Raw genomic sequence first — 26,366 nt, 5'->3', positions numbered from 1 at the left:
GTGGGCTTGATGCCAGGGGAGTGACACGAGGATGGGGAAGTGGTTACTACCACATATGTCGTCATGTGCTCTCCGGTGGATAGATGGGAGAAGGTCAGGACTGCAAACCGTGAGATCAATGGCGGAATATGTGCCATGTGCCACACTGAAATGTGTGGGGGCACCTGTATTTAAGAGACAGAAGTAAAGTTGAGACAGTAAATTTTCTACCTCCCTACCTCAGCCAGTAAGCATGGTGTCACCCCACAAGGGATTATGCGCATTAAAATCAAAGCAGGAAAGGTTTAGGGAGTTGATCAATCAGTGCAGCCAATACATTCAGGGGTACTGCACCACCTGGAGGTAAATATACATTGTAGACAGTTATTTCCTGCATTGTCCTTATCCTGACAGCCACAGCTCCAAGAGGGGATTTGAGATAATATTTCTTAGCATTGAAGTTAGACCTTGACCGCTTAGAGACCACTGGTGTTTGACCACCAGCAAGAGATGACGTACTACGCTTCATGGTGTGTCATCCACCCTGATGCCACCCCCTCCGACCAGGGGCCTACCCACGGGCGCCACCCAGCCGCAGCAAAGGCCACCTGGCAGGATGGCCATTGCCCGGAGTCCCGATGCCCCAGGGTGACAGGCATCTACTCCTTGGCATAAGTGGGGAGTTAACGGCACAAGCATCAGACCTGTGTGGTCAGGGGGCTACAACTAACAGGGTACTTAGCAGCCCCACCAAAATGGACTGGCTAACGTGCTGGACATCAGGCGCAAACAACCTAAGAAGTCCATTATCGTCGATAGCGCAGAAAGTGATACTGCATAGAGGATGGAGGAAAACGCACCCAGGAGAGTGACCTTGCCCAACAGCTGCAGAATGAGCGGAAGTGCAGATCCACCTCGACGAAGGATGTCAGGGGTCTCAGCGCATGATGGACACTATGCACCATGTAAGGCGGCCTTCCCCAATTGGCTCGCTCTTCGGGAAAATTATGAAAAATGGAGGTCAAAACCTACAGAGGACCATCACATAAAGGCTGAAATGTGAGAGACTCCTTTAAGTCGCCTCTTACAACAGGCAGCAATACCTCGGGCCTATTCTAACCTCCGGACCCACAGGGAGGTTACCCGTTGAATAAAGTACCATGAAAGAGGGTATTACCAAAAAAAACTTTACACCATGGCATTTTTAATGTCATTCACAAGCTTTCAAGCGTTACCTTATTTCAATAAGTAGCTTCTGAGAAGGAGAAATAGCAAGTCGAAAATTTGTGTCCTGATTTGTCAGAGTAGCTAATCCTAGTTTTTCCTAACAGTGGGAACAGTCTGGATTTATTCTAGGGTATTTTTCATGCTTAAAAATCTATCAAGAAACTACTGTCAAACTCTGTTTGATATTTATTGCACTGTACAGGTACACTCAGTACTTCCATTTTCTTTTTCAGTTTTTTGAGCTTCAAATAACAATAAACCAGAGTAATAGCCTTTTCAGAAAGCTAACGACTTCAAATGAAACTGAAACAGAAATGTATGGAAAGTTCTGGCTGAGAATGACGAATTATTTAGGAATAGAGAGACATCACACCGAAAGGCAGAAGTTTTGAACTGTTGACAGATACAAAAATTGAAGGCACAGAGCTTTGCTTTGCTAGCTTTCGGAATGAAATTCCTTTCTTAGGCTGTAGGCAAAACATGCAACACACACACACACACACACACTGTTGGGTGGGGGCTGGGGGGACAGTGAGTTACCTTAGGTTTAATCCAGGGAGGTTATGGGAGAGAAGGATGTGCTGTAAGCACAGCTCCCATCTGCGCAGCTCAGAAAAGCTGCTGGTGGTGGTGGTGGTGGTGGTGGTGGTGGTGGGGAGGATGCAGATGGCATGGGTTGTGAAGCAACCAATGAAATCTCACACATTGTGATCTGCTGCATGTGTGCCACTGGGTGGTTCAACTTGTTTTCGGCAACAGTTTGACAGTGGCCATTCATTCTGGTTGACAGCTGGTTGGTTGTCGTACCAATGTAAAATGCTGTGGAGTGGTTGCAGCAGAGCTGGTACATAACATGGCTGCTTTCACAGGTGGCACAGCCTCTGATGGCCTGGATGGGACTGGAGTAGGAGGTACTGGGTGGGTGAATAGGGCAGGTCTTGCATCTGAGTCTTCCACAAGGGTATGCTCCCTGTAGCAGGGGATGGGGGTGGGAGTGGCACAAGGATGGACTAGGATGTTGTGGAGGTTGGGTGGACGGCGGAACACCACTTTGACAGGAGATGGAGGTATCTTAGGTAGGATGTCTCTCATTTCAGGGCACAATGATAGATAATCAAAGCTCTGACGAAGGACATGGTTCAGTCGTTCCAGTCCTGGGTGGTATTGGGTGACAAGGGGATGCTTCTTAATGGTTGGCTCTTGGGATGGATGTGAGGATCAGGGGAGTCTGGGAATATGGCGTGGGACATCTGTTTGTGTATTAGGTCTGAGGCGTATTGCCTGTCTGCAAAGGCCTTTGCGAGGCCTTCAGTATTCTGGGTGAGAGAGTTCTCATCACTGTAGACATCGCTACCATGGGTGGCCAAGGCATATGTGAGGGAAATTTTTTGGTGTGGAAGGGGTGGCAGCTGTCGAAGTACAGGTACTGTTGGTGATTAATGTGTACAGAGGTGTGGATGGAGCCATCTGAGAGGAGGATATCGACAGGTAGGAAAGTGTCATGGTGGGCGGAGGAGGACCAGGTGAAGTGGATGAGAGAGGAGGTATTGAGATTGTGGAGGAATGAGGATAAGGTGTCCTGGCCTTGGGTCCAGATTATAAAGATGTCATCAATAAACCTGAACCAGACCAGGGGTTTGGAGTTTTGAGAGGGTAGAAATGTTTCCTCTAGGTGGCCCACAAAGAGATTGGCATAGGAAGGTGCTATTTGGGTGGCCATGGCTGTGCCACAATTTTTTTTTTTTTTTTTTTTTTTTTTTTTTTTTTTGTATACTTTCCCTACAAAGTTGAAGCAGTTGTGGATTAGGATGCAGTTGGTTAGGTGTATAGGGAATGAAGTGGTGGGTCTGCTGGGCATTGGGAAAGGTAGTGTTCAATTGTGGCAAGGCCATGGGCATGAGGGATGTTGGTATACAGGGAGGTTGCGTCTACAGTTACGAGTAGGGACCTGGGAAGTAAGGGTGTGAGGATGATGAAGGACCAGTGCAGGAAGTAGTTGGTATCTTTAATGTGAAAGGCTAGGTATTGTACAATTGCTTGCAGATGTTGATTCAACAAGGACTGAGATTCTTTTGGTGGGGGGCACTATAACCAGCCACAATGGGGCACCCAGGATTGTTAGGTTTGTGGATTTTGGGGAGCATGTGGAAGGTAGGTGTGCAGGCGGCTGTTGTGGTGAGCAGGGAAATGGATCCAGGGGAGAGATACTGGGTGTCTGCCCTTACCTCTCGGGTCCATACTCATCGCTACAGATGAAACCTCTTTATACACCAACATCCCTCATGCCCATGGTCTTGCCGCAATTGAACACTACCTTTCCCAACGCCCTGCAGATTCCAAACCCACCACATCATTCCTCGTACACCTAACAAACTACATCTTATCCCATACCTACTTCACCCTTGAAGGGAAGGTATACAAGCAAATTCGTGGTACAGCCATGGGACCTGCATGGCACCCTCCTAGCCAACCGCTTCATGGGCCACGTAGAGGAACCATTCCTAACCTCCCAAAGCCCAAAACCCTTGGTCTGGTTCAGGTTTATTGATGACATCTTTATAATCTGGACCCCAGGAAAGGACCCCTTATCCTCATTCTGCCAAAATCTCAACACCCTCTCTCTCATCCACTTCACCTGGTCTGCCACTACCCACCGTGCCATCTTCCTAGATGTCGATCTCCTCCTTTCAGATGGCTCTATCCACAACTCTGTACACACCAACCCACCAATAACCAACAGTGCCTGCACTTTGACAGCCACCCTTGCCACCCCAAAAAATCCCTTCCATATAGCCTGGCCACCTGTGGGAGATGCATCTCCAGTGATGAGAACTTCCTTGCCTAGAATATTGAAGGCCTCACAAAGGTCTTCACAGACAGGAAAAGCTCCCAGGGGCCTAATACACAAATAGATCTCCCATGCCACATCCCCACACTCACCTGATCCTCACATCCACCCTAAGAATAAACTGCAAAGAAGTGCTTCCACTGTCTGCCAATACCACCTGGGACTGGAACGACTGAACAATGTCCTTCGTCAGGGCTTTGATTATCTATCATCGTGCCCTGAAATTACACACATCCCACCCAAGATACTTCCATCCCTTCCCAAAGTGGTGTTCTGCTATCCACCAAACCTCCAGAACATGCTAGACCATCCCTATGCCACTCCCACCCCCAGTCCCCTGCCACAGAGATCAAACTCAGAACCAGATGCAAGACCTGTCCTATCCAGCCATCCAGCACCTCCTACTACAGTCGCATCACAGGCTTATCCTACCCCATCAGAGGCCGGGCCACACATGAAAGCAGCCAGCTCTGCTGCAACCTCTGGACAGCATTTTACATTGGTATGACAAACAACTAGCTGTCAACCAGAATGAATGGCTACCATCAAACTGTTGCCAAAAACCAGGTGGACCATCAGTGACACAACATGCAGCAGAGCAAAACATGCAAGATTTCAACAAAAACACACACACACACACACACACACACACACACACACACACCAGCCCTTTCCCATTACCCCCATCCAAAACGTGCCATCTCACACACTAATCTGAGAAATCGTGTGTTCAGCTGTCTGTCACTTGCCCCCTCTACCTTCACCCCTAGCTGGCCCACGTATGGCTCCCTACTCTCCTACAAGCCACTAGACTCTTCCCCCCCCCCACCCCCACCCCCACCCTCCAAATTGCTCCTTGCCTTCCATCTCTCCCCATCCCTCACCCCACCCTACCCTGGTGTCTTCAACCACTTTCTCGAACGCCTGGAATCCTTACCCAATCCATTACCCCCAGAAACCATCCTTGTAACCATTGATGCCACTTCCTTATACACAAATATCCCACACGTCCAGGGCCTCGCTGCGATGGAGCACTTCCTTTCACGCCGATCACCTGCCACCCTACCTAAAACCTCTTTCCTCATTACCTTAGCCAGCTTCATCCTGACCCACAACTTCTTCACTTTTGAAGACCAGACATACCAACAATTAAAGGGAACAGCCATGGGTACCAGGATGGCCCCCTCGTACGCCAACCTATTCATGGGTTGCTTAGAGGAAGCCTTCTTGGTTACCCAGGCCTGCCAACCCAAAGTTTGGTACAGATTTATTGATGACATCTTCATGATCTGGACTCACAGTGAAGAAGAACTCCAGAATTTCCTCTCCAACCTCAACTCCTTTGGTTCCATCAGATTCACCTGGTCCTACTCCAAATCCCATGCCACTTTCCTTGATGTTGACCTCCACCTGTCCAATGGCCAGCTTCACACGTCCGTCCACATCAAACCCACCAACAAGCAACAGTACCTCCATTACGACAGCTGCCACCCATTCCACATCAAACGGTCCCTTCCCTATAGCCTAGGTCTTCGTGGCAAACGAATCTGCTCCAGTCCGGAATCCCTGAAGCATTACACCAACAACCTGACAACAGCTTTCGCATCCCGCAACTACCCTTCCGACCTGGTACAGAAGCAAATAACCAGAGCCACTTCCTCATCCTCTCAAACCCAGAACCTCCCACAGAAGAACCACAAAAGTACCCCACTTGTGACAGGATACTTTCCGGGACTGGATCAGATTCTGAATGTGGCTCTCCAGCAGGAATACGACTTCCTCAAATCCTGCCCTGAAATGAGATCCATCCTTCATGAAATTCTCCCCACTCCACCAAGAGTGTCTTTCCGCCGTCCACCTAACCTTCGTAACCTCTTAGTTCATCCCTATGAAATCCCCAAACCACCTTCCCTACCCTCTGGCTCCTACCCTTGCAACTGCCCCCGGTGTAAAACCTGTCCCATGCACCCTCCCACCACCACCTACTCCAGTCCTGTAACCCGGAAGGTGTACACAATCAAAGGCAGAGCCACGTGTGAAAGCACCCACGTGATGTACCAACTGACCTGCCTACACTGTGATGCATTCTATGTGGGAATGACCAGCAACAAACTGTCCATTCGCATGAATGGACACAGGCAGACAGTGTTTGTTGGTAATGAGGATCACCCTGTGGCTAAACATGCCTTGGTGCACAGCCAGCACATCTTGGCGCAGTGTTACACCGTCCGGGTTATCTGGATACTTCCCACTAACACCAACCTATCAGAACTCCAGAGATGGGAACTTGCCCTTCAGCATATCCTCTCTTCTCGCTATCCGCCAGGCCTCAATCTCCGCTAATTTCTAATTTCAATTTGCCGCCGCTCATACCTCACCTGTCTTTCAACAACATCTTTGCTTCTGTACTTCCACCTTGACTGACATCTCTGCCCAAACTCTTTGCCTTTAAATATGTCTGCTTGTGTCTGTATATGTGTGGATGGATATGTGTGTGTGTGTGTGTGTGTGTGTGTGTGTGTGTGTGTGTGTGCGCGCGCGATGGATCGGTCGTGGTGGAGATCATGATTAGCAATTCATGTCATGGCCTCCACGCTCTCCCGACTTAACCCCATGCGATTTCTTTCTGTGGGGTTATGTGAAAAGATTCAGTTTTTAAACCTCCTCTACCAAGAAACGTGCCAGAACTGTGAGCTCGCATCAACGATGGTTTCGAACTCATTGATGGGGACATGCTGCGCCGAGTGCGGGAGGAACTTGATTATCGGCTTGATGTCTGCCGAATCACTAAAGGGGCACATATCGAACATTTGTGAATGCCTAAAATAACTTTTTGAGTTTTTGTATGTGTGTGCAAAGCATTGTGAAAATATCTCAAACAATAAAGTTATTGTAGAGCTGTGAAATCGCTTCAATCATTTGTAATAACCCTGCACATCTAGTACCGAAGAACATCCTCATTAGATAAGCTACGGTCAACATTCTTTCAAAGCTGCTCGAATATTGGTAACTTACAAAGGGGTTTAACTGATCAACTCTCTCAAATTCTCTTCATACTTCTAGTATTTGAAGGTCAGATTCCAGACTTGCATTATGATACAACTCTCATACAAAATCTAACAAGCACCTTTGATGGACAGAGGGTTTCCTAGTGCTGGTAAGTAGAAAACTGCAATTTTTTAACGAATTCGTCAATAGATTGCTGCATAGCATATTTGGATGCGATTGTAATGCCATAAGTTTTAATCTCATGAGTAGAGTCCTTTTTCAAATCCTATATTTACTAATGAATGGAAATGTTAATATTATCAAAAAATGTTAAATCATAATTTTTAATTAAAGTAACATGTAACTTTTTTCAATTACTATTTGCACGGAAATTCTAGCACTCACAAAAATTTAAATTTGGTAAAAAAATGCGAAATGTCAAATACACAATAAAATACTGTTTTTCATTTCTAGACACTAAACATCATTATTAATGTATAAAACTTTTTTCATTCATCAGTAAGGCATTTTATTTTTATTTTAATACAACCAGTTAACTAAAAGTAAGATGTTATTTTTATTAAAAAATAGCTATTCCCAGCTACTCATTGCTGTGGCTCAGTCTGGTTAGATTGAAAAGAGAAAGCACATGTTCCTAAGAATTATGGGAATTCAACACACATTGTAATCTTTTTTAAACTTCTGTCTTTGTCTGTCTCCACCTTCCCTCTCTTTGTCCAGCTCTTCCTCCTTCCCCGTCTCTCCATCCATTGCCTCTTCCCCTCTCTCTGTCTATCTCCACCTATATCTTGCAAATGTTCATTAGAGTACTGTGTAAAAATCTGAAGTAAATCAGTCAAGAACTTTCGAGATTTTTTGTAATAACATTTCCCCCTTATATATATTACATTTTAATTTATATAATACATTATTTTTAAAAAGTAAGTATATATATTTGAATGCAACATTGAGTCAAAGTTTGCCGGCTGGTGTGGCTGAGCGGTTCTAGGCGCTTCAGTCTGGAACCGCGCAACCGCTATGGTTGCAGGTTTGAATCCTGCCCCAGGCATGGATGTGTGTGTGTCAGGTTAGTTAGGTTTAAGTAGTTCTAAGTTCTAGGGAACTCTTGACAGATGTTAAGTCCCATGGTGCTCAGAGCCATTTGAACCATTCTGAGTCAAAGTTTCAAAGCAATCGATGAAGAACTTTTGGAGTTTTATGATTTTGAACAAATGAACAATTACATATTTATATAAATTAGCAATATATCCTTTTTCATATTATAATTCAATATTTGTTAGTTAATATTGTACTGTTAATGCATTTGGAATTAAAAAAGAAACACAGCAACTGGTGAGATTCGAAACAGTGATTATAGGATTACAGAATAAGCAGACCATTATGCTATACACTTCTTTTTTCCTTCATATTCTTTTTATTTAATCTTTTTTATTCTTTCATTTTTTAACACTTCACAATTTTGTAGCGCATCTATGTGCAAGGCCCATGCTAATATTCTCTGTATGATTCCAATTTTAGTTCACGTACCAACAAAGTGACTACAAGCACTTAGCTACTGAAGACTATGTCTTTCCTTACAAATGTTTGTACTTAACAGCAGTCAGAAATTTTCTTATCTTCAAAAACAAATTTTCTGAGTGTTTCAGAGTTGTGTCATACTGCTTTAGGAAGTTTTGTCCAGGTACTGACCTAACTTTCATTATTTCATTTAAGCAGATTTATTTTACTTAATTAATACTCCTTTTATGCTGTATACATGATACACAATTAAGATATACACCATGCCAAATAGTACTAAATTTTTTCACTACATTGTATAGCATCTGTCATTGTATTAAAAAGTCAGACTATTTTCCCCCTCTTTCTCTATCTTAAAATATCTTCCCTAATGACATATCCCACCACACAGATCTTGGCATGACAAAATATTAAAAAAGAATTTAATCTGAAGGTGATGTAGACAGAAAACAATAGGTAACCCCACAACAAGCTTTCTTCTTGATTATTCTTCTGTCAAAAACACCCGCCCTATCTTTTAAGTGTAGTTGCATACTGCAAGGAAATCATACTGCCATGTCTTTGTCAAATGTAGAAGTTAAGTACAGTACGAGAAAAAAACCTAACTGATATGGGTTTCGAATTGAGATCACAGATTAAAATGATGCTTAAGTGTCAAAACTAGTTCATTCCTAGAATTATTTCTACTGCACAAAACTTAATAAATTATTGTTTGATCTTTACAGAACATTCAATACAGTGAAAAGTAAAGTTGAAAATTAAGCTGTGTTTGAACAATAGGAAGATAAATGTGTGAAACATCATACATACCACTCCTATATGACACAGCAGAACAGAGCTCTGATGGTGAATAGCAAGAGCTCTTTTGAAATGAAGTTCCGCAAGCAAAAATCGCTCCTGCTTTAAAAATATAGTTCCAATTCCATACCTTTGAAAAACAGAAAGCAAGTAATGTTTTAGACACACATAGTTCACATGTGTCTCCAATTAGATGTTAACAATAGAAATCTTAAGAAAATGTTTGTGCTTCTACTGCAAGCCCTTTTATTTTTCATGTCACAAAATGACAGCAACATCAAATACAAATTAAAATATTCTTGCTTCGTGGCACACAATTTAAGAAACGAAAATCTTGAAGATTTCAACTATGAGTCATAAAAACTTCTTGTTACAGCATCACCAGATAAATACAATACCTCGGAACTCAAAACAGTAATGGTGCCTGACAAGATACATGCTTTGGGCAGTTTTGAAGATTCTATCACTAGTGTAGCACTTGTCAGTCCCTCTCCCTCAGCTGACATAGGAATGAATGAAGAGTGGTGCTTAGACACACTCAAAAGATAAGAGAACGTATCAACATTTGAGATCTGTCTTGGAAGACCAAAGATAAGTCCAGCGTATCACTCTCAGGGGCTTGTGCAAGAGAAGCTCTTTATTTAATGCCTCCTACTGGACTGATTTACCAAGTATGGAGTGATATGACCTGAACGCAGACCTAAAGGTGGTTTCCATGACTTCTGGTTTCAAGGACCCATGAAAACTGTGGTTGGTCATTTATTCCACGCAAATGTATAAGTGTAATGCATCATCTCCACTTGGATAAGGATTTTAGAAAAAACACTGTAATAGCTTCTTCTTGCAACTCTGGTTGCAAAATGTTTATATAAAGCTGTGAGTACCGGGCGTGAGTCGTGCTTCGGTAGCTCAGTTGGTAGAGCACTTGCCCGCGAAAGGCAAAGGTCCCCAGTTCGAGTCTCGGTCGGGCACACAGTTTTAATCTGCCAGGAAGTTTCATATCAGCGCACACTCCGCTGCAGAGTGAAAATCTCATTCTGGAAACATCCCCCAGGCTGTGGCTAAGCCATGTCTCCGCAATATCCTTTCTTTCAGGAGTGCTAGTTCTGCAAGGTTCGCAGGAGAGCTTCTGTAAAGTTTGGAAGGTAGGAGACGAGGTACTGGCAGAAGTAAAGCTGTGAGTACCGGGCGTGAGTCGTGCTTCGGTAGCTCAGTTGGTAGAGCACTTGCCCGCGAAAGGCAAAGGTCCCCAGTTCGAGTCTCGGTCGGGCACACAGTTTTAATCTGCCAGGAAGTTTCATATCAGCGCACACTCCACTGCAGAGTGAAAATCTCATTCTGGAAACATCCCCCAGGCTGTGGCTAAGCCATGTCTCCGCAATATCCTTTCTTTCAGGAGTGCTAGTTCTGCAAGGTTCGCAGGAGAGCTTCTGTAAAGTTTGGAAGGTAGGAGACGAGGTACTGGCAGAAGTAAAGCTGTGAGTACCGGGCGTGAGTCATGCTTCGGTAGCTCAGTTGGTAGAGCACTTGCCCGCGAAAGGCAAAGGCCCCCAGTTCGAGTCTCGGTCGGGCACACAGTTTTAATCTGCCAGGAAGTTTCATATCAGCGCACACTCCGCTGCAGAGTGAAAATCTCATTCTGGAAACATCCCCCAGGCTGTGGCTAAGCCATGTCTCCGCAATATCCTTTCTTTCAGGAGTGCTAGTTCTGCAAGGTTCGCAGGAGAGCTTCTGTAAAGTTTGGAAGGTAGGAGACGAGGTACTGGCAGAAGTAAAGCTGTGAGTACCGGGAGTGAGTCGTGCTTCGGTAGCTCAGTTGGTAGAGCACTTGCCCGCGAAAGGCAAAGGTCCCCAGTTCGAGTCTCGGTCGGGCACACAGTTTTAATCTGCCAGGAAGTTTCATATCAGCGCACACCGCTGCAGAGTGAAAATCTCATTCTGGAAACATCCCCCAGGCTGTGGCTAAGCCATGTCTCCGCAATATCCTTTCTTTCAGGAGTGCTAGTTCTGCAAGGTTCGCAGGAGAGCTTCTGTAAAGTTTGGAAGGTAGGAGACGAGGTACTGGCAGAAGTAAAGCTGTGAGTACCGGGAGTGAGTCGTGCTTCGGTAGCTCAGTTGGTAGAGCACTTGCCCGCGAAAGGCAAAGGTCCCCAGTTCGAGTCTCGGTCGGGCACACAGTTTTAATCTGCCAGGAAGTTTCATATCAGCGCACACTCCGCTGCAGAGTGAAAATCTCATTCTGGAAACATCCCCCAGGCTGTGGCTAAGCCATGTCTCCGCAATATCCTTTCTTTCAGGAGTGCTAGTTCTGCAAGGTTCGCAGGAGAGCTTCTGTAAAGTTTGGAAGGTAGGAGACGAGGTACTGGCAGAAGTAAAGCTGTGAGTACCGGGCGTGAGTCGTGCTTTGGTAGCTCAGTTGGTAGAGCAAAAGGCAAAGGTCCCCAGTTCGAGTCTCGGTCGGGCACACAGTTTTAATCTGCCAGGAAGTTTCATGTTTATAACTTACTGAAGTAGATTTAGTGTAGCAACTGAATCAGACAATGTTCAGTCCAGATCACACTTACTAGGCAAACCACACGAGTATGAAAGGGAATAGAAAGGAACAAACTATTATGTTGAAAAGCTTAGAATTATCTTTCAAGGTCGCTACGGTGGCTATTCTTGACAGAACCAAGACATTGAAATAAATGGGAAATTAAAAACATATTCTGTCTACTGTCTTTATAAGTATCATTTTGTTATGACAATATACACTTCAAAGTCACTGTATTTCTTTTGTATATGGCATCCCAATGCATCTCCCACAGGTTCAACAAAACATCACAATTAAAAGTTATTACACAACAGAAAGCCCTAATGATGAAGCTGTGACATTGAAACATACACTGGCGTAAGCTGTGACACTGAAACATACATTGGCACATTGGCATAATAAAAACAAGTCTTGCTACGGCCACCGGAGAGAGAGAGAGAGAGAGAGAGAGAGAGAGAGAGAGAGAGAGAGAGAGCTAGTGCTTGAAAGCTAGTCTAAGTGCTGTTTTCTGTTTCTGTGCTCCAAGCATCAATTCGCTATAAGTGAGTGATGCTTTTCCCTTATTTTATTTAACAATTATGAAGACAGCAGACTGCATTCATTATTAAGCTTTCCCATTAGAATCACCTGCATCAAGAATTCAATATACTTGCAGAATTGATACTATATAATGTTAAACAAAGCTTTCAAAATGTGGCATGGAGTTGCTCAGCTTCTTGTTCTTTGGCATATTTACCATTGCAGATCCCCTTGACGATAATGGCAATCTACATTAGCTAGTTCATACCAGTTTCCTTTGTTTGTATCTGGACTGATCTTGTTGCTCATAGGAAACTTGTCAAAAGCTTCAATCACACTAACAGTAATATTAGCTATTTCGCTGTACCTGAATTTGTATTTCTACTGAGTGATTAGAAACTGTCACTAGATTAAAAATTATGCTTCCCAACTGCAATGCAAATGCCAGTTATAGTGGTAGTAAGCACTCACTGCCAGTCTACAGCCTAGGTTATGTACCACAGCTAAGAATGTTGTTCCACAAACCACACATCAGTAGCCAGTGTGGTTATCATCTTAGGAGTACATGAGACTGTAACAAGCAGAACCTTTTCGAAGTACATGTTTGCTGCTTAAACAATTGTTTATGTTCAATACATTAAGAAATCTAGTTTTCAGATTTCTTTAAGTATTATATGTTTGCAGCTGAAATAAGCCCCAATAATTTTTCTTGTAAGTTCTTTCCTATGCAGTTGGTTAAAGTGACACTAATACTGCCTGACACCGTGTTTCACACGCTGCTGACATAGTGGATATAATTATGGGTTGATGACAAGCACACCATCAGTTCGTTTTCCACCATCTACAATTATTTCTTTATGGAACATTGAAATTTGCTTGAACATTTTATGTATGTATATATACAAGTACACTTCATAGAGGCTGGCAGCTCTGCTCTGCATGTGATGAAAAACATTTTCAATGTGATGTGTTAATATTTTTTTATGACCCTGCTCTTTTAACTATTGCTAAAGTTCAGATTCTATATGATAAAAGAGTTAGATTAAGACATCAGGTATCTCTGACATTGACATCACCACGGCTCCAGTATGACTGCACTAAAGTCTTCACTTTTACAGGTTGGAATCCAAGTACAGTCTGCATAATCCAGATACCAACATACAAGAGAGCATCTATGAGTCAGATGCACATCAGGCATCTGACAGTGTTTTTAGGAGACAATGAGAAAGAGCACAGGACCTGGGAAAAACGTTTGCCAGAAATTAAATACTTGTTGACAACTGGCAGCAAGTCCTCACAGCCGAAAAACTGAAGAAAAGAGCCCAACAATAAGGGCAAACAACAAACCTGTCCATGAAATGTGGTTTTGCACTGTGTAACACAGCAAATTCAAATATGACAGAAGCTGACAGTTTCACCTCTAATGAAGGATGTGACAGAGGGCGTGTTTCAAGTGAACCTTTTGAAGGATGTCACTCTAGCAGACAACATCGAACAGTATTAGCATACCAAGGCAACACTTCAGTAAATGAATACACAGAAGGACCTTCAAGGGGCTTCCAAATGTAGTACTGATGGCAGTGCTGGAACACTATCAAGACCTTGTATTACTGATACCACAATAATATGAGTAGAAAGATGAGAATTTATTACGTCTGTTAAATGTTGAACCCAGATGGTCAGAAGCAGCTGTGTTGAATGTCTATTACAACCAGGAATAAGTTCATCAATCACTGGCACAAATCACTACATGGCAGACCAACATTGAAGAATGACGTTTGAAACCCCTGACTTATGCTGCGACTGTCAGATTATAGCCAATGTTCTTGATGGCAAAGTCACAACTAGATTCACCAAGACATTTCAAGAATGGAGGACAATACTCTGCTATGTTCTCACTGTAAATGCCCTGAGCATGCCGGAAATTATTGCAAAGAGAGAAGAAGAGTGTTCAATGACTGTTACACCATAAGACGTCAAACAACATGGAAATTTTATCCACACCAAACAACTGAAGACAATTAAACCTGAACTGTGAGAATAAGTCCACTATCGTAAACTGTTCGACATTACTCTCCAATTTGCCAGAGTCATGCCACACTGCCATATAGAGTTTCTGCTGCAATCCTACCTCCCAAAATCTGGAAAACTGAGGTTAGCATTAATGGAGCTGAGGCCACCACAGATGAAAATCCTGCATGGATGACAGTTGTCAAGATGTTAGTGACAAGGAGGACACTGAGATGATGCTGAGGACAACATTTAGTAATCAAAATGTCTTTGGTCCTCCCTTGTGAAGGATGATGGCATATAGAATTTCTGTGTCAATTATCAGCAGCTGAAAGAAAATAACCAAAATAGCTGTATACCCACCGCTATGATTTGATGATATCAAAGAGGCAGAAGGAAGCAAAATACTCCACTATGGATATGCAGACTGGCTACAGGCAGATCAAGGTTGATTGTGATTCAACTGATTTCATAACATCTGGTGGCCTTTACAAATTCAACGCTCTGCCCTTTAGTAACCATAATGCTCCAGCAACCATTGAAGTGCAACGTTTTTAGAGTGCAATAGTGTAATGAGACTCATTTGTGGTGTAAATTCAAGAACATTGTGTCGAAACTACTCAAGGAACTGGGTATTCTATACACTGCCTTCTCAGTATATTTACTCCTTAATGAAATTTGCTGCAAATAATGTGTGTCTGTTTCAAACCGATAGTTCAATACATAGTATGAATACTAGAAATAAGAACAATCTACATAAAGACCTAAAATCACTTACCTTGGTAGAAAAAGGGGTCCAATATTCAGAACACATGGTTTCAATAAATTGCCAGCAACCACTAGAAACTTGGTTTCTGATGAAGCATAGTTGAAACTGAGTCCGAAAGACTTTTTGACGGGCAACTCCTCCTACTCTATAGATGAATATCTTAAGAGGGACTGTCAGACCAACTTAAATAAAAATGTCTGACAGATTTCAGTTTTGACAGCACTTGGTCACAACAGTCAAAATTAGATATTTTGTGCATGATAAATTTATTAAAGTGCATAACTAAGTTTCATTCTGATAGTGTATTAATTCTGTAAATATTTGCAGTTCCAGTTTACCGTAAGGTAGTCACATATTTAGACAATGATCAGGGTAGTGAGTATTATATTCAAATGTTTTACGTTATACTTTCTGGCTTGTTCCAAACCCATGAGAATCGTCTCATTTTTGGGTCTATGGAACAAAAAGCTAAATCTAATCTAACCTCCAAACTATTAAATCCAAGATCTTATATAGCTGACATGTCTTTGCTACCCTGATGATGTCATCCTTTTCTCGGAGTCACTGGAAGTGCATCTAATCGCCGAAGTATCTACACGATGCTGGTCTTCACCTGAATCTTGGAAAGTATCTCTCGAATTTGAGGGAAACAAATCTTGGGGCACCCAGTTAACAGAAATGGAAGCTGTCCCAAGACAGAAAAAGTTTAGCTTTTCTCCAACTTCTCATACATTCGTGAAGTTTCCTTGTAATGTGCTCCTATTACAGATAAATTTTAAGTCACCTGCAAAAAATGCATGACTTCTTAAACAATTTCAGTTGTAACACGCGACCACCACAGCAACAGCTGCATCAATCTTCCTGGGAATGAGGAGCAAGAAAGATCTTTCTGTACCCTTAAGGTGCTGACATCTTCATTGGTCCTGGCACTTTTTTTAAATAAGAATGCCGAGATGGAACTAGACACTGATACTAGTCTGTCTGCAGCATTAATGCAAAGCTAGGAAGGCAATGGAAGAATGATTTCTTACACATGCAGAGTACTCTCGAAGCCTCAGAAGAATACTCTACAGCTGATAAAGAGAGTTTAGCAGTTGTTTGGGCAATCACTAAATTCCAACCGTATTTATATGGCAGACAATTCACTGTCATGTGTGATCATCAATTTTTATGCTGGCTGACGATGATGGAGGATATTCAAACAAATTTTGGGCTTGCAGCCAGTTGTCATTTAATTCATGGCATGATTTTTCAATTGGGCACCTGCCAGTCATCATCATGTCCACTGAGGACTGTCTTTCATGGCTCACCGTAAGATACCTGGTAGGTACCCTGTCGATATATTGTGCAATTAATTAAATGATGACTGGTCGAAAGTACAAAATTTGTCTGAACATTCAATTTTTAAAACTCAACCACGGCTGAAGGATTCCACAGGGTGACTGGAAAATACAAATCCATTAGCTACATTATTTTATGGCTAATCTAGTGCACAGTCCCATTGCTGATTGCTTGCTTAATGACTTCCAGGGCAACAAAAATTTGATAAACTGACAGAATTTAAAACTTTAAAATGCTGTCACAATCTATTCATTAAGAGGTTAAATCTCATGTTAAAATTTTAACAGAGGAAAGTCCACTGGACCTGACGGGATACCAATTCGATTCTACACAGAGTACGCGAAAGAACTTGCCCCCCTTCTAACAGCCGTGTACCCCAAGTCTCTAGAGGAACGGAAGGTTCCAAATGATTGGAAAAGAGCACAGGTAGTCCCAGTCTTCAAGAACGGTGATCGAGCAGATGCGCAAAACTATAGACCTATATCTCTGACGTCGATCTGTTGTAGAATTTTGGAACATGTTTTTTGCTCGAGTATCATGTTGTTTTTGGAAACCCAGAATCTACTCTGTAGGAATCAACATGGATTCCGGAAACAGCGATCGTGTGAGACCCAACTCGCTTTATTTGTTCATGAGACCCAGAAAATATTAGATACAGGCTCCCAGGTAGATGCTGTTTTCCTTGACTTCTGAAAGGCGTTCAATACAGTTCCGCACTGTCGCCTGATAAACAAAGTAAGAGCCTACGGAATATCAGACCAGCTGTGTGGCTGGATTGAAGAGTTTTTAGCAAACAGAACACAGCATGTTGTTATCAATGGAGAGACATCTACAGACATTAATGTAACCTCTTGCGTGCCACAGGGGAGTGTTATGGGACCATTGCTTTTCCCAATATATATAAATGACCTAGTAGATAGTGTCGGAAGTTCCATGCGGCTTTTCGCGGATGATGCTGTAGTATACAGAGAAGTTGCAGCATTAGAAAATTGTAGCGAAATGCAGGAAGATATGCAGTGGATAGGCACTTGGTGCAGGGAGTGGCAACTGACCCTTAACACAGACAAATGTAATGTATTGCGAATACATAGAAAGAAGGATCCTTTATTGTATGATTATATGATAGCGGAACAAACACTGGTAGCAGTTACTTCAGTAAAATATCTGGGAGTATGCGTGCGGAATGATTTGAAGTGGAATGATCATATAAAATTAATTGTTGGTAAGGCGGGTACCAGGTTGAGATTCATTGGGAGAGTCCTTAGAAAATGTAGTCCATCAACAAAGGAGGTGGCTTACAAAACACTCGTTCGACCTATACTTGAGTATTGCTCATCAGTGTGGGATCCGTACTAGGTCGAGTTGACGGAGGAATTAGAGAAGATCCAAAGAAGAGCGGCGCGTTTCGTCACAGGGTTATTTGGTAACCGTGATAGTGTTACGGAGATGTTTAACAAACTCAAGTGGCAGACTCTGCAAGAGAGGCGCTCTGTATCGCGGTGTAGCTTGCTCGTCAGGTTTCGAGAGGGTGCGTTTTTGGATGAGGTATCGAATATATTGCTTACCCCTACTTATACCTCCCGAGGAGATCACGAATGTAAAATTAGAGAGATTAGAGCGCGCACGGAGGCTTTCAGACAGTCGTTCTTCCCGCGAACCATACGCGACTGGAACAGGAAAGGGAGGTAATGACAGTGGCACGTAAAGTGCCCTCCGACACACACCGTTGGGTGGCTTGCGGAGTATAAATGTAGATGTAGATGTAGAAGTATTATAGATAGAAACTGTGTGCCTTGAGGCAGTATAACCTATGGCATGCAAATAACCCAGACTACATTAATTCAGTATTTTAGAAGAGAGCACTTAGCGACTATCAAGAAAGTTTCCATGTAATTTCAAATCTTTGCAAAACTTTTTTTCTTGCTGGCATCCCCCCACAAAAGATGAAAAAGGTTTTAACACGTACATTTCTGCTGTTCATGCACTAAAACTTCAGCATTAGACATGACATTTTAATTTATAACTCCCTTACTACCAATTCTATTTGCAATGCATTTGCAATGCATTTTGCAGACAGTATCTGCATATATCACTGTAAGTACCTGCAAAATTACACCACTGTATGATACACAGTTCCAGAAGATACAATATTATAAACACTGAGAGGTGGGAAAAACTAGCTCTTGTTTAAAGTGGACTGCGAATTACCCTGATTATTCTTATCCAGAGTCAGATAATGAGAGCACTTGGCAACTTCCAACAACTTTAAATATACTTTTGAACACCTTCTAAACTTTTCCTCACTTAATGTGCTTAATACCAAATATTTAACACATTAACTCACAACATTTAACCTGTTGTACACATGGGAGTTCGATTCTTCATAAAATGGGGAGCTTACTGGTCTTAAATGTAAAGTAATCACTCAATTTACTAACCACTGAGATCCAATGATCATTTGTGTTTCCATATATATCCTCAACCCCCAGAAATACTTTATTGTTGTACTCTAATTAAAACAGAATGTATGTTTTGAACACTCCGGATCAGCTTCGCCAAACCAATTTATGAAATTAACATGTGAAACACCACACAATTAAATACATAAAAAATCAGTTCTAAGGAAGGGGTGGCAATAAAAACCAGTGTAATGCTACAGTATACCAACCAACAAATAATTAGTTTATAGACAATATTTCCCACATAGAGTCTCTGGCTGCCAAGAATACTCTGTGATGTGAAATCTGGGTGTTAGTAAAGCACGAGATAGCATGCCTTGAGTCTGCGGAATGTGGTTCTGGAGGAGAACTTCCAACAACTAGCTGGACTGACGACAGTAAAACATATGAGATGGTTCTAAAGGAAATAGGAGGGAAGACAGAACTAGTGGAAGTTATAGGCCAACTATAAGCCAACAGGCCAACGCAAACCAAAACTTTTTGGGCACTTAATTAGACATGCTATTCTTCTACAAAATATTTCTGAAGGCAAGATCATAGCGAAGAAAATGCGGGAACAATTGAGAACATCCTACTTAAAAACATATGATTAGTGAGATGGAATGTTTTTCACACAGGGAGTTGAAGAGGACTGCTGAAGGAAGGAATCTGTTGCTGCAGACACAAGGCTCAGCCTGTTGAAAGAGGTAGAACTCCATCTACAGACAACAATGGTTACCAACATGTAATACTGGACATGTATTCAAATGAAAAGAAAGCAGAAGCTGACGAAGAAGAAGACGGAGGAGGAGGAGGAGGAGAAGAAATGAAATCTTAGTTTGAGAGGTTTAATGTTCTCACAGGTACCAAATGTTGATAAGACCACACTATTTAAATAGAACAGTGAGTGATTATTCATACAATCACCAGGAATTTAACCAACTGTTGCTGTCTGTAAAAACTGGTGTTACCTGGAGAAATCAAAATACTTTAGTAGCACTTATTGGTGCTAAATGGACTTTATAATGCTTCAACAGAAATGATTAAGAAAATTGTTAAACCACCTCATCAAACTATATTCATCTCACAAGTATTATTATTCTTTCTTTCTTTTCTCGGACGTTATGTCTGGTCAAAAATGGAAAGTGACGCGGACCTTGATCAAGCGTGACTTCCTTTTAACTGTACGGTATATGTTCTATTGCATTTAGGAACTTTCGGGTGATTGAACATGTATCAATAATTACGGATTTCTGTAGTTGTATATATAAGTTTGGATGTAGCTGTATTGCATTGATGTACTGGTGGATATTGTGTGGTATGACTCCCGTAGTTGATAGTATAATTGGTATAATGTCAACAAACATAAACCAACAATATGAAACTTGCATATACAAAAGTAAATCGCTCCAACTGCTGATATAGCAAACAATATCAGCAGTTGTGTTATATTACATAGAACAGCTATCTAAGAACAAACCACAAATAGTCTAATTACTTACCATGCATTGTAATGTCGTTGGTCTAACCTAATGGCTGTTCGAAAGCAACTCATTGCCTTGTCAAGTTCTTCAGTTGTAACATACTCGTGTCCCAGGAGAGTATACGCATATACAAAGGACGGATCAACCTGTCAATTGTAATTAAGTAATACATTATTTATTTAAATGTCATTAGGCCATGTTCAAACTACACATACAAATGAATTTCAAAAGTAAAAATTAACTATACCTCTTTTAAATCATTAAAAGAATATGTTTGTCGATATTCTCTACCAGTGGGGTTACAACAGACTGTACAACAGTAAAGGAAATGCTCAGTAGAAATGCTGTGAAATGTATTCCTTCCATAACACACCCTAGAAATTACTGTTTTGTAGCCTTTTTTAGCAATGTCTCATCAACAGTATCAGACCTGATCACACTACTCCTTAATGACATTATAATGCTGCTGGCCACTCTTGACCTAACAGATTTGTGTCATATTTTGACTAAAGTTCAGTCTTGATCACTCATGTATGTTTTAGTGATACAGGTAACCGGTTTCGGTTCTTTCTACGTAGCAACGAGGAGAGCTCCACCTACCATCCTAAGGGAGCCATGGGTCTGATGATGGTTCTGTAGAAAGAACCGAAACCGGTTACCTGTATCACTAAAACATACATGAGTGATCAAGACTGAACTTTAGTCAAAATATAATAATTAATTGATTACTGTTTCCAAAAATGTGTACCAAAAAAGATTTGTGTCAACTGTCAATTTTTTTTACATACATGTCAAAGAAGTGTGTGTATACAAAATTATACAGCTACATGCATGCTTCTTCTCTCAAGATAACTTCCAACATCCTGAATCAGTAGAGTATTTCTGTGTGGAATGTACACAGTATGACACAGGTTGCACCACATTTCTTCCTTGAAGAAGCCAGTTCAACTCTGATTACAAAAAACATTTCAACTGTTTGTATGGTTTCTGAGTTGCCACAGACATAATCAAAGGAGTAAACAAATAATAATTTCTCTTCTTGAAAGACGACATTAAATTTCCCCTTCTTGCACTACTACTCTCATAGGCCTATTGTGTGGTGAAAATGAGGTTTTCTCAAGAAGGCGAAATGGATAGATTACAGAAGATTGAAAAGTGAGAACATGTCAATCAGGTCCAAGGATGAGAAGGACTCATGTGTTATGAGGACAAAGGGAGACAAAAGTTTGTGATTTTTGATATGTGATTATCATCAGTACTAAATTTTTTGTTTCCTCAAGGAAACTACTGGGCAACAATTCTGTGTCAAAATTTCATAATTCTCTTGAGTGACTTTCTTTTGCTACAAAACTATGACAATGACACATTCCAGATGATGGAAGACTTAGTACTTCACTTCTGATTTGTATTTCTGGGCAACGGTTCACCAATAAAAGCCACAGAGTGACTGATGTCCATGTTGCAAAGAACAACACAGTTAATCTCAATTTACACAAATGAAAACTGCTAAGAAGTTGAGAGATGTGTCACTGTGCATCAGTTACATAAAATGTCCAATTAGGATTAAATTAACTTCATCAGGATGCGAAGGTTTATAAATTATTTCCTACATTAACATGTTTTGAATCATTTCCCTTATTTGCCAGAGACAATAAAGAGAAGATTCTGTAGAGCTGAAACACGTAAACTACACAAAGTACTCTTTGTTGCACAAGTTATACAGTTTTCACTAAGTACTTCAATAACATGGATTTTCAACTTCTGGTCTTCAAAACAGAAACACACTGCACAATGTCATTGCACAAGATCCATGCAGAATAAAATTCTTCCCACTATGGTGATCACATGCTTACACTCAACGTTACAGTACAGCGTAACATGCAACACTAACCTCATTGTCCTATCATATTTCAGAACCTGAAGTTCCTACAAAACTTCTCAAGTAAGCCCATCTGGCATCAGACAGATTATCATTCTAACAGCACAGTTACCACCCCCACAAACTAGAAATGTCTTCTTGAGCTTATTCATTGCAATAAAACATCTACCTTCCTCATAAGTAATAACATTTTTTTTTTATGGCCTCTTCATTTATTTGTAGTGTCACAATCTTTCCACATTTCAATATATCATATCTAAGGGAAAATTTTAACGTAATGCAGTCAAAAGATGAATGATGATATGTGAAAAACATGTGTAAACATAAAACAAAATATGGATGTTTCACCTTTTTGAAATTGCACAATAGAGTTACACAATAGCATCTGCGGCGACACATTAAAAACACTGCAGAAATACGAAGAGTACTTAAGACAGAAGAAGAATATGCATCAATAAAATCAAAATATCTACAAGGAAATGGAACTCGTAATGAACACAGTCAGGATAAAATGCATTTGTTCTTTGGAAACATTATTATGACACCAGAAAATAGAATAATCAGAGTACTAATAGTGAAAATATGGAACAGTAAGAGTAACTTACATGGATTATGGAAATCAAGGAAACTATGAAGGCACTGCAAATTACAATTTAAGAGTTAAAAACAAAACAAAAATCAAGAAATTAAGAAATTAAATAATGGGACAGAATTGTAGGCCACTATATACCTTCAGGAAGCAAAATGTGTAGTTCTGATACTACACACATAGAAAACTGATACATTTCCTAGGTTTTAGAATACTTAGTTCTTTCCCTGAGAAATAGAGAGGGATAGTAGGAACATCCTCACTAAGATGGGTCCGTCTCATCCTGTGGGCTGAATGACCTACCTTCCTTCCACAACCTATTACTTTCTTCACTCGGAAGAAGGGACTACCGTTTCAATAGATAGGAAGTGTGTGTCACTTTCTCTTTTCCATGTGACTACTGGCAGCTCAACACACTACTTCTCCTGAAAGTAGGTATTAGCTAGCAGTTCTGCCCCATAACTTATTAGTTTTTTTAAGAGAATTTTCCTTTGATAAAATTGAGAAGCTGAAAGACAACAGACCAACATCAACAAACAAACTATATGAAGGGTGATTTCAGAAAAAAAGGTGAAAGTTGAGATCAGGAGAGTGAAAAAGTAGTGGACAAACAGAAACTGAAAAACCATTTTTTAAAAACTGAGTAAAGTGGTCCAAATGAAGGCCATACAATAAAAACTAAAAGCTCTACCTAAGATATGTACACTAAGAAAACTTCAAAAATTTTCCAAAGCATAATAACACAGTGCATGATTAGCTTACTAAATACTTAACAATGAATGAGCTATTTGAGAATTTGACCTTATTTGAAATTTATCTAGCATCATGTAGTTGTACATATTATTTGTCAAACTTTTCTTAATCTCTAGGCTCCCTAACTTTGAACTCAAGAAGTCTGTAAAGCCATTGGGACACTAGCATTTCATGTCTGAGCACTGTAAACATATTAACCTTAAAAAAACTGTGTATAGTACTGCAGTTGTCACATGATAGTGAATGCCATGCACTGTCTATCTGTTTTAAAATGAGTGGCAAAACTACAGTGGACCCACTGCAAGTGCCACATAAAACTCTCCAATAAAGGATTAGGCCTAGTCCACAGCAGTTCTGGCAGGGGTTACATTCATAGCCTCAGATGTCTAAGTGTGTACTGAACAAATATTGAACTTTTATTGGTAACTTTGGAAGAACTACTTGAAGCCATGGACACTGAGCACCTTATTTGGACACACAAAGTTGTTAATAGTTTACAACATTGAGTCAGATATCTGTTTGTTTCATGAATATAGTGACTGCTCTGGAAACAGCAGACTCTTCTTACAGACACCTGGTCTTGAAAATGAAATGTAACAGATGACTCCTGATGCTACACATGCAACATAGGAAGAGCATGAACTCATTAACAAAATCATTACAGTTGACACTTTCTTTGATAGACTTGAAAAAATAGGACAGTGAAAGCAACAACACATCAGTATCTGAATAAACTGCAATAATAATAATAATAATAATAATAATAACATAACAACAACAGCACTGTAGAAGTGAAATTATGGGATGGATGGACACTGAACAACTGTTTTATTTTATGGACAAACACTTCAGTTACTTTCCACTGTTTCAAATGGTTCACAGTGATTCTGCTGAGAACTTGCCTTTGATTCTTTCACAGGAAGTACAAGAGTGTCACTGGAAAAATGACTAAGTTTAAGGTATTGTAGAAGTGAAATTTTCAAAACAAGACCACAAAATGTTGCAGTTATAAGCAATGACAGAGCATGACACAGCATATGAGCTGCTGGCAATACACATCATTTTTCAACAGCCACTCTTACAAGCAGAAAATATCTTTTTTTCTGATGGCGCCCTTAAGTCAATTCAAGAATTGCTACATCAGGTTTTAATTCACAAAGTTTCTTGTGTCAGTAGCATGGGTAAACAGTGTTACTAATCACAGGAAGAGGCCATGTAATCGTGAGGTGGCTTGCTGAAGCACATTAACAAACAACCTTTCCAGACTGAATACAGCTGCCATTAAGAATACTGCTGATTTTATGAGTCCTCATCCTGATGCCCAGAGAGAAAGATATAGAATTGTGCCAGCAGAAGACTGATCCAAACAAATTACCCTAGTGAAAGGAATATAAAAGACTCATGGCTGGACTCAAAGTAATGTGCGAACTTCTATTGGATTAACTCTAAAGGGGCAAGTACAAAGATATTTCATGAATCTCATCAGCTCTTACAAAAAACAGAATAGTCATATTCGCATCCCACCAAGAAGGATATTTGGAGCCTGTATACAGGGTGGTCCATTGATCGTGACCGGGCCAAATATCTCACGAAATAAGCATCAAACAAAAAAACTACAAAGAACGAAACTTGTCTAGCTTGAAGGGGGAAACCAGATGGCGCTATGGTTGGCCCGCTAGATGGCGCTGCCATAGGTCAAACGGATATCAACTGCGTTTTTTTAAATAGGAACCCCCATTTTTATATTACATATTCGTGTAGTACGTAAAGAAATATGAATGTTTTAGTTGGACCACTTTTTTCACTTTGCGATAGATGGTGCTGTAATAGTCACAAACATATGGCTCACAATTTTAGACGAACAGTTGGTTACAGGTAGGTTTTTTAAATTAAAATAAAGAACGTAGGTATGTCTGAACATTTTATTTCGTTTGTTCCAATGTGATACATGTACCTTTGTGAACTTATCATTTCTGAGAACACATGCTGTTGCAGCGTGATTACCTGTAAATACCACATTAATGCAATATATGCTCAAAATGTTGTCCGTCAACCTCAATGGATTTGGCCATACATGTAACGACATTCCTCTCAACAGCGAGTAGTTCGCCTTCCGTTATATTCGCACATACATTGACAATGTTCTGACGCATGTTGTCAGGCGTTGTCGGTGGGTCACAATAACAAATATCCTTCAACTTTCCCCACAGAAAGAAATCCGGGGACGTCAGATCCGGTAAACGTGCGGGCCTTGGTATAGGTTTCAACGACCAATCCACCTGTCATGAAATATGCTATTCAATACAGCTTCAACTGCATGCGAGCTATGTGCCGGACATCCATCATGTTGGAAGTACATCACCATTCTGTCATGCAGTGAAACATCTTGTAATAACATCAGTAGAACATTACGTAGGAAATGAGCATACATTGCACCATTTAGAACGCCATTGACAAAATGGAGGCCAATTATTCTTCCTCCCATAACAGCGCACCATACATTAACCCGCTAAGGTCGCTGATGTTCCACTTGTCACAGCCACCGCGGATTGTCTGTTGCCCATAGTGCATATTATGCTGGTTTACGTTACCGCTGTTGGTGAATGATGCTTCGTCGATAATAGAACGCGTGCAAAAAATCTGTCATCGTCCCGTAATTTCTTTTGTGCCCA

The 26,366-nt window shown here is 41.0% G+C and overlaps 1 protein-coding gene and 1 non-coding gene across 2 annotated transcripts in view; both read right to left on the bottom strand.

Moving 5' to 3' along the window:
* The window catches only part of LOC126175066 (cell division cycle protein 27 homolog), a 215,934-nt gene that overhangs the window by 43,459 nt on the left and 146,109 nt on the right, over positions 1-26,366 (bottom strand). Inside the window, exons 11-12 of the mRNA XM_049921590.1 lie at positions 20,492-20,619; positions 9,392-9,509 (exon numbers count right to left, since the gene is read on the bottom strand). Of these exons, the coding sequence (XP_049777547.1) occupies positions 9,392-9,509; positions 20,492-20,619 (246 nt within the window). The remainder of the gene's footprint in view (positions 1-9,391; positions 9,510-20,491; positions 20,620-26,366) is intronic.
* LOC126178690 (U6 spliceosomal RNA) lies at positions 8,499-8,602 on the bottom strand. The gene has a single exon (XR_007536567.1). It is a non-coding gene; the product is annotated as a U6 spliceosomal RNA (small nuclear RNA).

This window comes from Schistocerca cancellata, chromosome 3 (assembly GCF_023864275.1).
Source record: "Schistocerca cancellata isolate TAMUIC-IGC-003103 chromosome 3, iqSchCanc2.1, whole genome shotgun sequence".
Lineage (NCBI taxonomy): Eukaryota > Metazoa > Arthropoda > Insecta > Orthoptera > Acrididae > Schistocerca > Schistocerca cancellata.
This window is presented reverse-complemented; position numbering and strand designations above follow the sequence as displayed.